General features: G+C 35.8%; 1 protein-coding gene across 26 annotated transcripts in view; it reads right to left on the bottom strand.

Moving 5' to 3' along the window:
- The window catches only part of Marchf1 (membrane associated ring-CH-type finger 1), a 1,027,787-nt gene that overhangs the window by 52,123 nt on the left and 959,071 nt on the right, over nt 1-16,593 (bottom strand). For all 26 annotated transcript variants that reach the window (XR_015453398.1, XM_087216905.1, XM_087216904.1 and 23 more), the window contains one exon: nt 11,510-11,690. Coding sequence is in view for 25 of the 26 variants with exons in the window: in XM_087216905.1 (XP_087073031.1) it covers nt 11,510-11,690 (181 nt within the window). In the remaining variant the exon portion in view is untranslated. The remainder of the gene's footprint in view (nt 1-11,509; nt 11,691-16,593) is intronic.

Consider the following 16,593-nt stretch of genomic DNA (forward strand, 5'->3'; position numbering starts at 1 on the left):
TTAAGATTGTGGAGATGAATTGGGACCAGAGGGACACATATCAGGAGCAAAGGAACTGCCTCTGTAATAAAAAGCTGAGAAGCACTACTAGGGCAAGCTTCTGTGAGTTCAGATAACATAAATCTGCAGACCGTGACAGCTCTAATATATGCAGCTCACTGTGCCATTGCTTGTGAAAGCTCAGAACAAACACAAGTTTTTGTTCCAATTGGCATTTATATTCTTTCTTTTGCTTCATTAATACTGAATGGATGGACCCACCAGCTTCATTAAAGAGCAGAGTCTTTTTGGGCTTATGTCTGGTGGAGGCAGAAACCATGGTTTGAAGCCTACCAATACAAAGGATGCCAGTGGGTGATTGGAAACATGCCTGGAGGTGCTTTAGAAGGGGCAAGTGAACACATATAGTGTGGAAGTTACAGTAGAGTGTTAACTTGACTGGCTTTAGAATCTGTCCTGGAGATTGGTGGAGCACACTTCTGGTGTGCCTCAGTGGATCATGGAATCTTGGCCTTGGGAGTCTATGTCTGGTCCCTGCCTGTTTCCTCCGGCACTCTTCCCTTCTTCTTGGTTGCCATGAACCAAGCAGCTTTTGCTCACCACACCCTTTTGCCATGCTGTTTCTGCCTTGAAGCCAGCTGGCCATGGACTGAATCCCCTTAAAATGTGAGCCAAATTAAACATCCTTTGAATTGTGGGTTTCAGTTATTGTTTTCAGTGATGGGAAAGCTAAGACATATAGTATCAACAATGACTCACAGATTCTATGACAGGCAGAAAAACAGGTATTTATTTGGGAAGCTTGCCTGAGAAATAATCATCAATAATTTCTGATTTAATCCTAGAGAACAATGTTTCTAACTTAATCAGGACAATACTATAGAACATAAAGGTATAATTTGTACTAAATCCTTTGACTTACAAATGGACACTCTCACCAACACATCATCCTTCCATGAAAACACCCTTTAAGCTCCCAGGGAATAGGCATTTAAGAAGTCAGAATTCATCTGTGTGTCAACGACTTCACTCTGAGGGCAAGTGGGCCTTTGGTCCCATGGATTACTTTGTGCCACCACATATGGGCCAATCAAACTTTGGACCTATTTGGGTGAAATCATTGAGTCCACGTTGTGTGTTCACATTGAAGAATCTCTCTATTTTAGAAAATAAAGAAGGCATTATCTAAATAAAATGTGCAGCTAGTCAAAAGCAACAAACAAAACACAAAAGTTCTGGTTCTGTGTACAAATTTGAACAAGGTAGTAAATAGTTTTTGAGAGTTAGATCCCCTTGCTACTTACAAAATACCAAGTTAGATTTAGTAATTGCTAACCTTTTCTCTTTATAGATCAGGGCTTTTGGAGTTTCAGAGGCTATCAGGAGTCAAATGGGGACAGAAAAATTAAGTCTCTGCCTTTATTTGCCCCTCATTAGACTTGTCAGAGCACGTGAGGATTTACTTCTTCTTCCTTTATTCTGTTGTTTAACATTTTAATCTTTTTATGGTAGTCTTGGGAATCATACCCAGGGTGCTGTGCATGCTTAATCACTGAGCTATATCCACTGAGCTATATTCAACATTTTTGAAATAAATTTTTAATTTTAAATAATTTTATGTTTACAGAACATTTTTTTTTTTGGTACCAGGGATTGAACCTGCATCCTTGTGCTTGCTAGGCAGGCAGGGGAACCACTGAGCTAAATCCCTGACCCAGTAGAACATTTTTAAAGAAAATAAAGGCGAGGGCTGGGGATTTAGCTCAGTGGTTCCCCCACCTGCCTCCCAAGTGCAAGATCCTGAATTCGGGACCCTGGTACCAAAAAAAAAAAAAAAAAAGAAAATAAAGGTCATCTATACCTGTCACCCAGTTTCCTCTAATGTAAACATTTTATACTGTCACAATACATTTGTTAAAACTAAGAAAACAACATTAGTAAATTAATAGATCAATACTAAATATTGATTTAGTAAGAATGGAAAAGTGAACTTGTAGCATTGATGACAAAGGGCTGGGAGGGACAATATTATCACAATATTGTAAGATTTCTCAGTTTATAAAGTGGTTTTACTTCCATCATTTTGTTCTCCAATACAACTTCAAAAGTTGGCAGCATAAAGAGTAGTGCCATCTTTCCTCCTTCCTTGTTATTGATAAGAGAGAAAACTTTCTTTCAGGCCATAGGATTCACCATAAGGTACAGAGCAACTACACAAAGGGTTTAAATTCAGTTCTTTCCACAGCATTATATTGTATTCCACCAGGCAAATACTGGCAGAGATACATGGTCACTTCCGTCCTACAGAGATTATATACTCCTGACTTGGGGGCTGAATCTAGTCTTCAGACATTTTGGTTTTTTGATGGAATACTTTTTATATTTGAATAGATTATTAATAAAATGGAAAGAGACTAAATTAAATCTAAAAATTGGGCTTCCTTTGAAAAAGTCATCCATCTGGCCACAACCATGTAAAGGTGAGTAGCTATTCCTCCCATTAGACTAGTGGGCATGTCTATGTCAGAATGCCATAGTCTTTACCATGCCTTATCATATCCCGGTACTATGTTACTGGCAATGTATCATCATGAAACTAGACTGCTGTATTCATTTATATTACTTATCTAATTCCTAAAATTGCCTGTGGGACCAAGCAGCTCTCTACCGTCACAGTAATTTTTCTCAGTCAATTTGAACAAGTTATTTTGTGCATCTTCCAGCCCTGATTCCCTATACTCGTTCAACAACCTTTTCATCTTAATTTTCTTTACTAAAACATTCCCCTAGTGGAATGGAGAGGCAGCTATGCAAAAGATTTCTTCACCTAAGAATTCCTACAAATTTGCCTTGAATTATAATTTAATAGTTGAAATTATGTTAGCCCTGCCTGGAGTTACTAGAATTATCCTCCATACCATTTTCAAGATACTACAAACAGCTCATTTTTAAACTCTCTACCTCTTTCCCTACCTGGCCAGAATATAAATTCTCTGAGGTCAGGTACAAGTAATAGGGAAAAAAATAAGAACCAAGATACATCATGTATAGGTACAAGCACCCAATGATAAATGTAAATGTATTGTATACCTAAAATGTACCAATTAATATATAAATAAAATAAATAAATAAATAGATAAATAAATAAATAAATAAAAATAAGTTTACTCTGAAAACTCAAAAAAAAAAAATTCTCTGAGGTCAGAGGATTTTCTTCTTATTCACTACTCCAATGTTAGTGCCCGAGATGGTAACTGGTACATAGTAGATACTCATTAGTAGATGTTCTATTAAGGGAAGAATTAGTAAATATTTGTTTACTGAGTGAAGACGGAGAAGAGGAATCATAATTGAGCATTTCTTGAACCTCTTGATATGGTCATTCATACAGAGAGGGCTGTTCGTGTTGTCTTACGTGTGAATAGAACCCAGTAGCAGCTCATCAGTATCTCATGGAATAAGCCATTATTCTGATGCAGAAAAGCCTCTGACTCCAAATCTTGTTAGCTTTGTTTAATAATAAAAAATATTTCATTAAAGTATCGACTTTTGTATCAAACCAGTTCTACATTTATAGAAACCCTGGCCCTAAGGAAAGTTTTTTAGAACATGTTTTTTGAACTCAACTAACCTGACTTGCTTAAACTTTAAATCTGCTGTGTGCCAAGTAGAAATTGGCTTTCAGCCCATCTTTTCTTAGGGTCAAAAGTCTTTCATGTATGCCTCAGGGCTGCAGAACAGCTTTGCTGTCAAGAACCACTTGAATTTGCTTTACCTAAGCCTTTAACCACCAGCTTACAACTTAGAAGAAAAAGAAAGGCAGGTCGGCTATACATCTGTCTTGGCTTCTTGTCACCATTCTGGATGCCTCCTTCCAAAAACCTGCCCCAGGCACTCTCGTTTCTCATCTTTCTTTTCCCCTCTTTCCCTTCCTTCTTCCTCTCTTTGCTCTTTTTTCCCTATGCTCTAATTCTTTTAGTCCTGATTCTTCACTTTCCTTTCTTTGTTAAATACAAAGAAGGTACTTGCTTTTCTCTGGAGAGTAATGAGAAAGGGTTTTTTGTGGGTTTTTTTGAGATAGGGTCTCATTTTCTAGTGCAAGCTGGCCTTGAACTCACTGTGTAGCCCACACTGGCCTCAAACTCATCATGGTGCTCCTCCTGCCTCCACCTCCCAAGTGCTGGGACAACAGGTGCATACCACCATGCCCGGCAGTAATGAGAAAGTTTAAGCAAGCACACACACATTGTCTCTTCTCTCTTCGGCACTCAGACCTCAGCTCCCTGCTGACTCAGCATACTTCCCTGTGCATCCTAATCCACTGCAGACCTGAAGGATTCCTTCTACACTTCTTTTTCTTCTGAACACTTAAAATATATCTGAAATTAAGTTTCTTTCTTTCTTTCTTCCTTCTTTCCTTCCTTTTTGATAAGTGAATTCCTCCTCACTTTTCTTTTTCATAAAATCAGTTTTAAGTTAGAAGAGACTTTATCAATAAACTTATCCAGTCTCCTTCTTTTACAGATGAAGAAACTGAGACAAGGCTTAGAGAGATTCAATATACGAACTAGACTTAAAACCTGCTCTTCTGAATCTTACACCAGTACTCTTTCCTTTATGGATCAAATGATTATTTTCTCTTATTATTTAGCTTTGTTCCTTATATTTCAGATAAAATATGACTTAAAAGTATTTATGGTACCCTGAGTCTAGGGCTGTCTGTGATATTAGAGGGGACTACAGAGTCCCCTGGAGGGATCCTTATAATACAGGCACTGTCTTGTTCCAGGCAAACTCTTTTTTCTTCTCTTCATGCTCCCATGAGGAGGGAGCTCCATCATTGGGAAATAATAGCCTCTTCCAGCCTTTCTCCAGTGAGAGGGAGGAAAGAACTGAGCATGCGTTGTTCAGCATCTCTCCAGCTCCTGTCCCATTCTCCGTATCTTTCACAATCTAACATGCAGACGTTTCATGAAGGCAGGTTCTCCTATATCTGTGGCAGCTCTGTGAGGCTTATCTTGCCTAAATATTTCCGTGCAAGATAGAAGCATTGGTATGATGATGGGACGAGTGGTGCAGTGTATCCATATGGGACACAAGAGAAAAGTAGCTTTTGGTGGTACCATTTAGAAAGAAATAGGAAACTGGAGCAAAGCTGACTTGTGGGAGATTAATTCACTTTTGGAGTAAAATCTTTCAGTCATTTACTTTTTTATTATGTTAATAACATTATGCTAGCTTATTGATGCAGATACAAAGAGGCTAAAGACCATCAGTTCAGACAGATCATTTGAAAGTGTTCTTCATTTCTCTCTTGCTTGTCAATTCTATAGAAAAGTAATTTGATTAAATCTAAAATATTTGCTTTTAAAAAGTCATGTTGATTTCCTACATCTTACTTTAAAACTCAACCAGAAATTTAAAATGCCTTCCTATATTTGATGCCAAGATTTCAGAAATTGAAATAATAAATTAAGAAAAATATCACTACAACTGAAAGAGAGGAATACTTAACTGGAAGAAAATTTAAATGTGAAAATAATTTAAAACTCAATCATAAGATGCTACTTTGGGGAAATCTTTAGGTGTACCTGTATGCATGTGCTTCTGTACATCCTAATTGAATGCTTTTATGTTTTTCCTAGGAATCATTGGAATATTGATTTCATTACTTCAACCAAGTTTATGTTTTAAAAAATCAGAATATACAATATATAAACACATCTCATTTTGTCTGTCCCTGGTCCTCGCTAAAATAAAAATGAATTTTCTCAAGGGTGGATCTTTATCTGGTTACAGACTTCAATAGCAAGGCTAACGCAGGTTAAGTGTTTGTTTTCAAATCTAGAATAGTAACACAAGGTCACATTCTTACTGGCAAGTGAGGTTATATTATTCAAGTATGAGTTTTTAAAGAGAGAAACAGAGCTAAAGTAGTATATAATTGAATTTGGTAATAAAGAAGTACTGAAGAGAAATGTTCCATTCAGTCAATTTCAGCCAACAATAATCATTCAGGGGTTGTTTAAAATTAGTTTGTGACAGCCTGTATGAAATCCTTTTCCATATTCCCAGTTATCTCCTGAATATCCAACTGCTAAGTAATGCCTTCTAGATTAGTGTGGGGGAATAAAAGAGAACAAATAATCATTTTCCTATGTGTTTATAAATATTTTTGGTTTTGCTTTGTTTACATATCTTTAGTTAGGGTTGATCTTACAAAGTTGAAGGATCTCGGTGTCCAGCCCATGCTTGGAATTCCTTGTACCATTCCTTCTAGAGTTATAATATATTCTTGCATCCTTTTCCATCCTTCTGGAGTTCACTATACCCTCTCTGAAGGCAAGGGTTTTGTTCTATTTTGTTCATTACTAAATGTTAGTAGCATATGTTTAATACTTATTATGGAAAGTTGAGTTGACGAATAAGCCAGGTATCACTGAAGTCCTCCTAGGACAATTATTAAGAATATAATTTGTTGGTGATATGAAATCTCATCTGCCTAGAATGCTACTATATTTATGAGTGGAAGCTTCAGAAAAGAATAAGCTCTTTGGTTTCTCAGAAAATTATATTTCTATTTTGAACAAATAGTTCTATAACAGTGATTCTAGATGAATATGCCTTTGAAATATCAATTGACTCACTAGTATTTCATTTAAAGACAAAGATAACATCCATGTGAAAAATCCCAAATATCTATTAGAATAAAACACAAGACCCCAATAATTTCCACCTCATGATTATTTGACACAGATATGTCATAAAATTATTTATTGCTGTATCAATTTTAGTTCTGAAAGTACCAATGTGTGAAGGCACTAAAACAAATTTTTAAAACCCAATAATTTTCATGCAAAGTTTGATGTCTTAAACAAGTTGACACATTTTTTTTGACAAATGATCTTCTTTTTGTTGTTCTATCTTTTACCCATGTGTTCCCCTTTCCCACAGAATTAGCCAATAGCTTACTGGAAGCCTTCTCAATGAAAGAAGCACAGAGAAAGTGAGGGAAGCAGTGTGTAAGTGTAGATAATGCCAGGTGGACAGTGAAAAATCATTGCAAAAACTTATCCTGCTCATCTGGAGAGTGTGAGTTGGAAAACAAAGTAATTTCCTAAGAATGTTCTAAATCATTTATACTTCCTGTAGGGCTCATATAATAATAGAACTGAAACCTAGCACAAGAAAACAAGAAAATGTGTATGCATTGTAAATTATGAGTGTGGTTGGGTTGGTTTTTTTTTTTTTTTTTTTTGGAAGAAGTATAAAGAAAGTTTTGTTTGGATTATACAAAGGTTTTCATTGCCTGCAGGCTTGTATGTGGTATTTATGAAGAAATGGAACAACAAAACTATTCCTCAGAACTAAGTTCCACTGATGGAGGAATAGCCTAGAGATTTCACACTTTTATATGTTGAGGGTTTCTTATCATATAACCCCAAGTTCCTTGAGTAAAACTGAGAATTAAGGAGAATGCAAAAAGAAACACTAGAATAATGTCAGAATGTCCATGCCCACTAAAACTCTTGACCGTTATCAAAATAGTCTTGCAGAAGCACATGTAGAACTGCCTGAACTCTTCTGTAGTCCCAATTCTATAACCTCTGATTTTATTGTTTAAGGAATAGCTATGTAAACTATGGAATAAAGTTGTTGGAGGAAGAGCAGTGTGTTCCCGGTGCTCCGAGAATGGGGAAGAAGGAGCAGCAAAAGGCAGACACCCAGAAAGGCTTTCAAAATGCAGAAGTCTGGGGAAACCAGAACGAAGACAAAAGCCTTATATGCTCTTTAAACAACTGAAGTTAATGTTTTCCAGTTTGCAAAATAAATGATGTGTATATAGTATTATAAATGTTATTAGGAGATGATATTGGGTGAAATATCCATGTTTAAGAAGATTCAGAAAAGCGTTTTATTAACAATTTTTTTGGAAAGATTTCCACTAGAAATGCTTTAAGTAAAAACTAAAGTTCCTGTGCTTATGGAGAGCCTGTTGTTTAGCAGCAGCAAGGCACAATGCAATAAGTGGGAGATCAGAATCAAGTCTCTCTTGTGTACGTGATACTGAGAAAATCCTTGATGCTGTCTCATTTTTCTCATCAAATGGGCCTGATGTATACTTACATAAAATGGGATTTGATGAGGATTGCATTAGTTATTGGAGACAAAGAATAAAAAAGATGCATGAGGTTGAATATTTTGTATTATAAATTTGTCAAATCATTTCTATATGGAAAATTATATAAAGAAATATTTTAGGAAAGGATTTAAAGCTATCATTAGTACTTGGTCTCCTTATAAACTTGGCTTCATACCGATGCCTGCTTTCTCTCATTCCAGAATGATTGAAGTCGGAACCCATGAAATGCTTCAGCTTCAGATTAAGAAGTTAATTCATGCTTCCTAATCAATATTGTGTACTTTTCCAAATTTCACTGAATAATCACTGTGCTTTCTTTATTTGTGACTTTCTGACTTTTCTGAGATCTGAGAATTACTTCTGACCCCGGGTAACTCAGCAAATTAATGGGACTTTCATTGAATGTTGTAAAAATAGCTGAGCTACTGACTTAAAGATGATGAAAGTTGCTTTTCCCTGAATAAGCCCTTGATTTTATTTTGACTATATAAAGCTTTTCTTCTGGAAACATTAGGATACCTTGATGAATTTGCTAACTGTAGATTTTGGTGAAGTAATAGTAATTAATGAAGGAAGTCTTTACTGGTATCTTTAGAGACTATTAAGCCCAAGCTTCGTCAGACTCTGAAGATCTGTACCTTTCTACTTCCAAAGTCATTTTGTTTAAGCAGAAATTCCTGACTTCATTGGTTAATGGTAGAAATTCAGAATCATGAGCTAAATTGTTTCATGGGCTTGGTCTTTAGAATGTTATAAGCTGTAATGGAATTACTGAGTTGAGAGCAATTAATTGGATGTACTTCAAATATATTCTAACCTAATGCTGCACCTGGCACTCTTTATGGCCACTTAAAAACTACCAAAAGAAACTGTTGATGAATCCCAGTTCCATCAAAACAAACCATCTAGAACAGTTTAAAAATGCCACAGATCTGTATAGTTTATATCACCTCACAATCTGAAGAGGCATTTCAGATATCACCTCTTAAGTATTATTTCAGTTCCCTGTACTTTTAAAGAGGAAATGAGAATTTGAAATAGTTTCTCTAGATTTTCAAAGCCCGTACATCATGCAAGGAGAAAGAGAAGGTATGTGTTGCACATATAGAACTCAAATTTAGATTCCTTCATCAGGCTATAGATGAGTGAAGACAACATGAGATCTCAGGATTTGAAAGAGAGTAGGGGATGAAAAATGGGAGGAACTGGAATGCTAATTGCATTTTAATTGGCCAGTTACCACTGAGCCCCACCAGTGATTGTCAAATGGGAAAGTGGTCCCAGTAAAACCATGCACTAAGATTTCTAAACAAATTTAGATGTGAAGAGTTTTACATGAAATACTCATGCATTTAAGTGTTGGTAACTAATATTTAAGTTATAACCCCATGGGTCAAATAAAACATGACCATGGGCTGCCAGAAACCTACCTTTGGATTGGATTCCAACACTCCCTGTACATATATAAGTGTATTAAAAATAAAGGATGTTGAAATACAGTTTTATTATTTATCAATACTTATGATCAATCAAAGGACTTTTTAAAAAGAAACTAGGATATTTCATTAATCAAAAGATATAGGTACCCATTAGGTTATAGCAACATATTTATTACCATGAATAACGAATATTTTAAAAGGTAGCTGTACTTGCTTCTTTTCTATTTGGTTTATAAACAGGTTGATTGCAAAAAGAAAAATATCTCCTCTATGGTTGTTAATTATTATTGGTAATGGATATCAAGAGAGGATCAAAGTTGTATTTAAGTGATGATTCTACAAAAGTCTGAGGGTAAAAGAAAGACTTAAAGTTCCTTTCCAGCATCATGTTTAGATCCTTATACCAAAATGGGAGAGGGTTGGTAATGGAAGATACAATAAAGAAGAGACAAAGTGGATATGTTATTATCCTAGACTATTGCTATTAAATAGAAATAGTATGTTTGGCAAAGTTGTAAGGAAAATTTTGTACACAGAAAGGGTGGGGATAAATGAAGAAATATCCAGTTGCAATGAAACAGTGTGTGGTTCCCTGAGGGATAAGAAGAGAAATTTAGAGAATTGTGGAGTCCAGTGTGTCATTTAGCTGCTCCAAACAGTACACAGCACCTGTTTAGTGGATAAAGCAAAGGACAAGGAAAAGGTATCCATTCCAAATTTCCGGTATGGGTTGCTCTGGGACTAAGAGGAATAGAATGTCACCTTTTGGCATTCAGGTCACCACTTATGTCAAAAGAAGGTGATGCACATCCTAAAGGCACCTTGTGCATAATTTCTGACATTCACAAACCATTTGCAGATTTTTAAAAATCAAAGTTGTCACAGAACCAGGGAATGTTATTCTCTGTCTCCATAATTTACAGAATTAATGAAGAATTACAATGGCCAGCCACCAATCAGATGCCTACTGGAATAGTCTTGTTTGCTTTTCATCTCTGCTCATTCTGGAACCCATCATGCTTATTTTCAAGTAATGTTCTCTCTGTTCAATTTAGCTCTGCATTTAATTTAAATAAAAAAGCAGCTCTAGGCTGATTCATTATTTAAATCGCAGTCTCCACACTCCCCTTTGGAGATTGAGGCTTCCATATATATATGTAAAGCTGCAGTTAGGCAAAAAGATGAATAAGTTACATACTAATATCCAGGAGCCCAGCTCTCAAGCACGAATTATATAAAGTTCATTCCCCTTGTTTGCATCCTTTCAAGCAGTCCTTTGGTAGCTTTGAGTAAGATGTTAACTTCATACTTAGCTCACAGTCTTACCTTCATTCTTCAGAAAAAAAATAACATAAATGAAGAATTTGAAGGTAAACTTTACAGATTATATCTCTCTTACAGCTTGATACATAATATAGAAAGTAATATGTTTTCTATCTACCCTAATTATATATAAGACATCAAACCAATCCCCAAATAAAAGTAAACCCACGAAACAGTTCACACCTTACAGAAGAAATTAAAAAATTAGATGAATTCATATTGTTTCATGAAATCTACCTTCTAACCTTCTTAGGAATTAACCTCAGTAAGTACAATGTTCTCCAGTTCTCATCAAAGCAGCCCATTGAATTTTGTATATTATATATCCATATCCATTTACGTTTCTCCTTTTATGTATATGCACATACTTAGTTTTAACTGTGGAGAGTGATATGTAAACCAGAGGTCCCAGAATATAAAATAGAGAAGAAAGGAATACCTGCAAAGATTTGGCTCCATTTTGAACACTGACCTCAATACAGGACATGTATTCTTCATGGATGTTTGCTTGCTCTAAGAGTCTTATTGGGGAAGGAAATGGATTTTAAAAAGCAGCCTACTGTGCAAGTTTTGTCTCTCCATCCAGTCTTTGCAGATACTATACCTTTCGAAGGGGCTTGAGCTTGGTCTCCATGATGAAGTCATACTTGCAGAGCTCGCAGCAGCGTGTGTCTGAGCTCTTGATCCACTGGTGGAGACAAGACTGGTGGACGAAGCGCAGGGTCCCTGTACAGCGACAGGGTGTGATGAGGGGGCTCTCTTCGTCCCCTTCACAATGACAAATCCTGGGGAAGGACAAAGCAGCTTGTGTGAGTTCTCCCAGAGAGCATTTCTCACCATTACAGTTCTACTCTTGCCTGTACCAGGCTGTATTAGAAACTGCAATCTAAGAGTTAGAACACAAAGACATTTCATTCCAATTTGGATGCTAGGACTGAACCTATGATCCATATTAATTATTTTCACTTGTCTGGTCATTGCTAGACTCAAGTCATGTTATTATAAGGTGTTAGATACTGGCACATCAAAAATATTGTACACTGTCATTTCGCACCTAAAGCCAGTTTTAAGAGCACAACCACTGAGCTATGTCCCCAGTTTAAACTACTGAATAGGTCAGTCTCTGTGGGTTTTCATGTATAAAAGTTATACCTTGTAAGTGCTCTACAGAATGATGTAGTCTGATAACTGCATTGTGTTACTTTGATGATAGTTTTATAGGGCTATGGTAAATAATTTAGTAAATATAGTATCTTACCAATGTGGGATTGGTATATTTAACACTGTATGTAGTCATAAAATAAAGTTAATATTGAAAATTTTAGCCTAAAAATATTACAAAGATTTTCTTAGGGAGATGCACATCTATTAAGTCACAATGAATTTCCAAACTATCCATACTCATTATTATGTAAAAATCACAATATTACTTGTCACATAACATTTAAGTTTAGTAAATCCTATTGTTTAAAAAAGCTAATTACTATTTCTGCCAATGAGTTGAGAGTGCAACTAGTTTTTGAATTATTACAAATTCTAATTTCATATATTTAAAGTCTATGAAATCTTCATTATTCTCATATGCAGATTTTTAGAAATAATTTATTTTCCTCTTTGGAGGAGATAAAACTTTTATAACTCAAGTTAGCGAGCTAAAAAAGTAACCCTTCAGAAATCCAAATGATTTCGCCAGCTGTTCGAAGCTGCTACTAAATTTAATTAGAAATACTGCTTTATACCAGTTAGCAATATGAATGTTGAATGTAACATTTAAAAAAATTAAAAAATCTACATAATTACTCTTTTTGAGCTGAATCACAGCAGCAAGCTGGAAGAATTAATAAATTGCTGCTCCTGCTCTTTCTTTATACTCTTTTCTCCCCAAGCATGAGTTTTAAAGAGTGAATTTTTACGCTTAAAATATACAGTGCCATCTTCCCAAGGAAAAATAAAATGGTTGCTCAGCTTGCTTGTGCAGTAAGATACAGGAATTGAAACTCAAAGCTCCTTCACCCTCAAAATAAAGAAGTATGACAACGTACACTGGCATTTTGTGTTAATTTCTTAAGTAAAAATGAAGCAAGCAAAAAGGAACCAGTGATAACTATGGTCCTGCGGTGGGAACGATGGGATGAGACAGAGTGAAGTTCAAAGTCAACATCCCTGTCTCCCTAGACTGAGTGAGGAAGTGAAGGTCTTAGGTCCAGCACCACATATAAGAGGCAAATGTGGCAGAAGAAAATTAAAAGCATATCTGAGTGCTTGCTCATTAATATCAAAACTGAAATATCTCCTTTCTTCAAACCGAGGCATCAGAAACTGGGCCTATCACACTGTGTGCCACATTGGGTGCCATAACCCTGTTACAGTGTTGATGCATAGTAGATGTTAGTTGAATAGAATTAAATTCAGCACACAGAAAATGATTTATTACAAGAGAAGCCAATGAAGGAAATCTGAGCTTCTACAGCACTTAATTTGACTGTGATATTTATTTTTGGAGCCATTGAAATTCAGTGAGTTAGAGAGAAGTATTTCCTAAGTCCTTGACCTCTTATCTCTCTGGCTACACACAAAGGTAAGACCTTCCAACCAGGGTGAGTGAGCCACACCCCACTTCTGTCCACGGAATGTGGAATGTTTTTATGCATAGTTTTACTGGGGCACAGCCTCACCTTTTGGTTTATAAACATTTTAAAGCAATGTTTGCAATATAACAGTGTAGTCCAGTAGTTGCTGCCAAGACATATGGCTGCAAAGGCTGAAATATTTGCTACCTGGCCCATTTCAGAAAATGTTTGTAGATCCCTGTCTTAAAGCACACAGAGTAATTCTCAGTTAAATATAGTGTATGAATATTATTGACAACAATGAAGACAAATTTTACAAAATAAATCACCCATGCAAATAACAAAATAATTGAAATATTATATAGAGGAACCAATGAAATATTCACAATACAAATGAAAGACTTTCTTGGCCTGCTATTAAAGGTCACTCCTTCTCTGGACAAAATTTCTCATTAGAAAAAGAAAAATTTGCCATTAATGTCATATGATAATTCATCACTGAAAAAAGATTGTGTCAAATGCTTACAGCTGCCAAAAAGATTTTGAGTCTCTGACTTTTTACTGACATGAAAAAAGTAATTTATTCATAAGCAGCTTTAAACAAAGACCTAGCTGATTAGTGAGTTCAAACTGACCTGACCAGTTTACTGATTATAGTCCAACTTCCTGTGTCATAAAATATGTTATTAAAAATTTTTGTAAAACTCTTATGTGAATCATCATGAGCAATATTATTTTTCTCATAAGATTAAAGTTATTTCCCATAGGAAAATCAAAAGCTTGGTTCATCTTCATTTGCACTTGGTTTATTTTTGCAAGTTTTAGCATTTTGAACTTTTTCTAAATTATCCAGCTCAAGTTGGACCCCAAGAGTCTTTCTTAAAACCATATTTAGATTGTTATAAATGAATTAAGACCTAAATATTAACTTCAAATATCTACTAAAAACAAAAAATAACATAATAGTATCATTAAAGAAAGAATTAAACAATTCCTAAATTGATATACTTCACACAAATCACAATTGCTGAATTATAAATGAAAACAGCAATGAAAACATAAACATGTTTTTCCCAACAGAATAACTGTATAGAGAAAATGATGTTGATGTTATAATAAAATTATATTGTGAAATAGTCATAATTTTGATGCATTTTTTACCTGATGGGAAGTTGAGGCTTGGGAATTCAGCGATTCTATTAAATTATTAGTGATCCACGTTGCTGCCTGACATCCAGTGACAGGAACAAGCTGAATTCACAGATTTTATTGGTATTTTGATATCTTAACAATCTGCTAACAATCTAATCAGCAATTTGTTGAGATTTTCACATTTAGAATTGAATGACCTGGTGCCTCGACATAATTTCTACCTTTCTGCAAATAGAAGAGCCCACATACTATGTAGTAAATTAAATTTTAGATTTTTTTGTGGTAGGTGTGCATAGTTAAAGTTCTCTGCCTTAATTTTTTGAGTTTAAGGCAAAGCAGCCTCTTTTGTTCCTACCTTATGTATCTTAAAATGATCTTTAGTAGTACCCCATCCCCACCCTTATCAAGGCTTCTTAGCTCCACTAAAGCAGTATTTTTCTGCTTGATTAAAAAAATAACCTGTCACTTTAAAAATAAGTTTTGTGAAGGCCATAATGGTCAGACACCTTTGAAAATTTTTAAATACATTTATTTATTTCAAATCACTTTTTCTTAGTTCTTGGTACATGCAAAGAAAACTAGACAACAACAGACTCAGTGTGAAGGCTAAATTGAGAAGATGAGAAAAGAATCCAGAGGCAGGGGCCATGCTGGGAGAAGTAATGCAATCATAGGTTACTAAGAACCTAGACCAATGTGGTGCCACTGAGGAGAAGACACATGACTCTCAGTCTGCTGCGTCTGCTGAGACATCTGAGTACTTGTTAGTTTCCATGACTAGCTGTGGTGGTGAAGCACTTTTACAACAGTATTTGATTCCCAAAGGCCACTGTCCTTGTAATTTTCAGGCAGCGTAAGAATCGCAGGCATCCCAACCTTCTTTGGCCATTTTTCCACCCAGTTTTACCCCTTCTCTGTGGCATAGTGTCCTAAGGATCTCCTCTCGCTTCCCTACCTACCCTTCTCCAAACTAAATAGTCTTTAAGTACAGTAATATGGATACCACTGTGTTCGTATCGGCTTAATTTTGATGTTAATCATTACAACTGATCGTTTTGTTTTGGAACTTGACAGTCATTTTCAGAGCTCCTTTTACCAAGCCAAAAAGTTATTAGAAATATTTTTGGTAGAAGCTGTATTGAAAGGTATTAAGCACTAGTGAGAAATTAGTGCTCAAAGAAATGGGTAAAGAGAAATAATCTCTCTCTCTCTCTCTCTCTCTCTCTCTCTCTCTCTCTCTCTCTCTCTGTATAGCATCACAGCCAAAGGATAGCAGATTGAAGTTTTACTTTTAATTTTCATTTCATTTGGTTTTTAACCAGGAAAATATGAACTTGTTCATCAGCAGAAGTGAAGGTGTCATGGAAAACTAGACATTTATAAAACATATTCAGGCAAGAGAATAGCCAGCTGTTAAATGAAGGTCATCAAGAAGTCAAGAAAGTATAGAGAAAGCAAGCATGGTAGAAGAATATCTTTGGAAAACTGGAAATGGGACACAGATAGCTTTTCCTGGAACAAGAGGCAGAGGAAAAATGATAGGTGGACATGTGAAGGTGGTGGAAGCAGGGGAAATTGCAGTATCTGGGTGTGAGTGGTCCATCTTCTGTGATATAGAAGACAACATATATGCCAAACAGAAGAGAGAAAGGCATAGGGTTAAGTTCTTATTGAGGCTGTAAATAATTAGAAAAAGCTACTTGGAGAATGTGATGGAAAGTTAACCAAGCATGAATATTAGAATTGTGGAGCAGCCTTGAGGTCCCTGGTGAGATCAGACAGCCCAAATTTTTAGTCAGTTCTATTAAGACTGTGTTGTGTTTTGGCAATGATGAGCAGTCAGAGAACAGACTTGCAGCTAGTAGGGTCCTGAGATCCCTAGGACAGAAATAGGAAGGGCACAGAGAGAAGGGTTCGACACATCAGAGAATTCAACATGAAGACGTTGGCCACGGGCCTAGCTGAG

The sequence above is a fragment of the Heterocephalus glaber genome, unplaced genomic scaffold (genome assembly GCF_053883595.1).
Source record: "Heterocephalus glaber isolate CG9 unplaced genomic scaffold, H.glaber_assembly_v1.0 deba00001460, whole genome shotgun sequence".
Classification (NCBI taxonomy): domain Eukaryota; kingdom Metazoa; phylum Chordata; class Mammalia; order Rodentia; family Bathyergidae; genus Heterocephalus; species Heterocephalus glaber.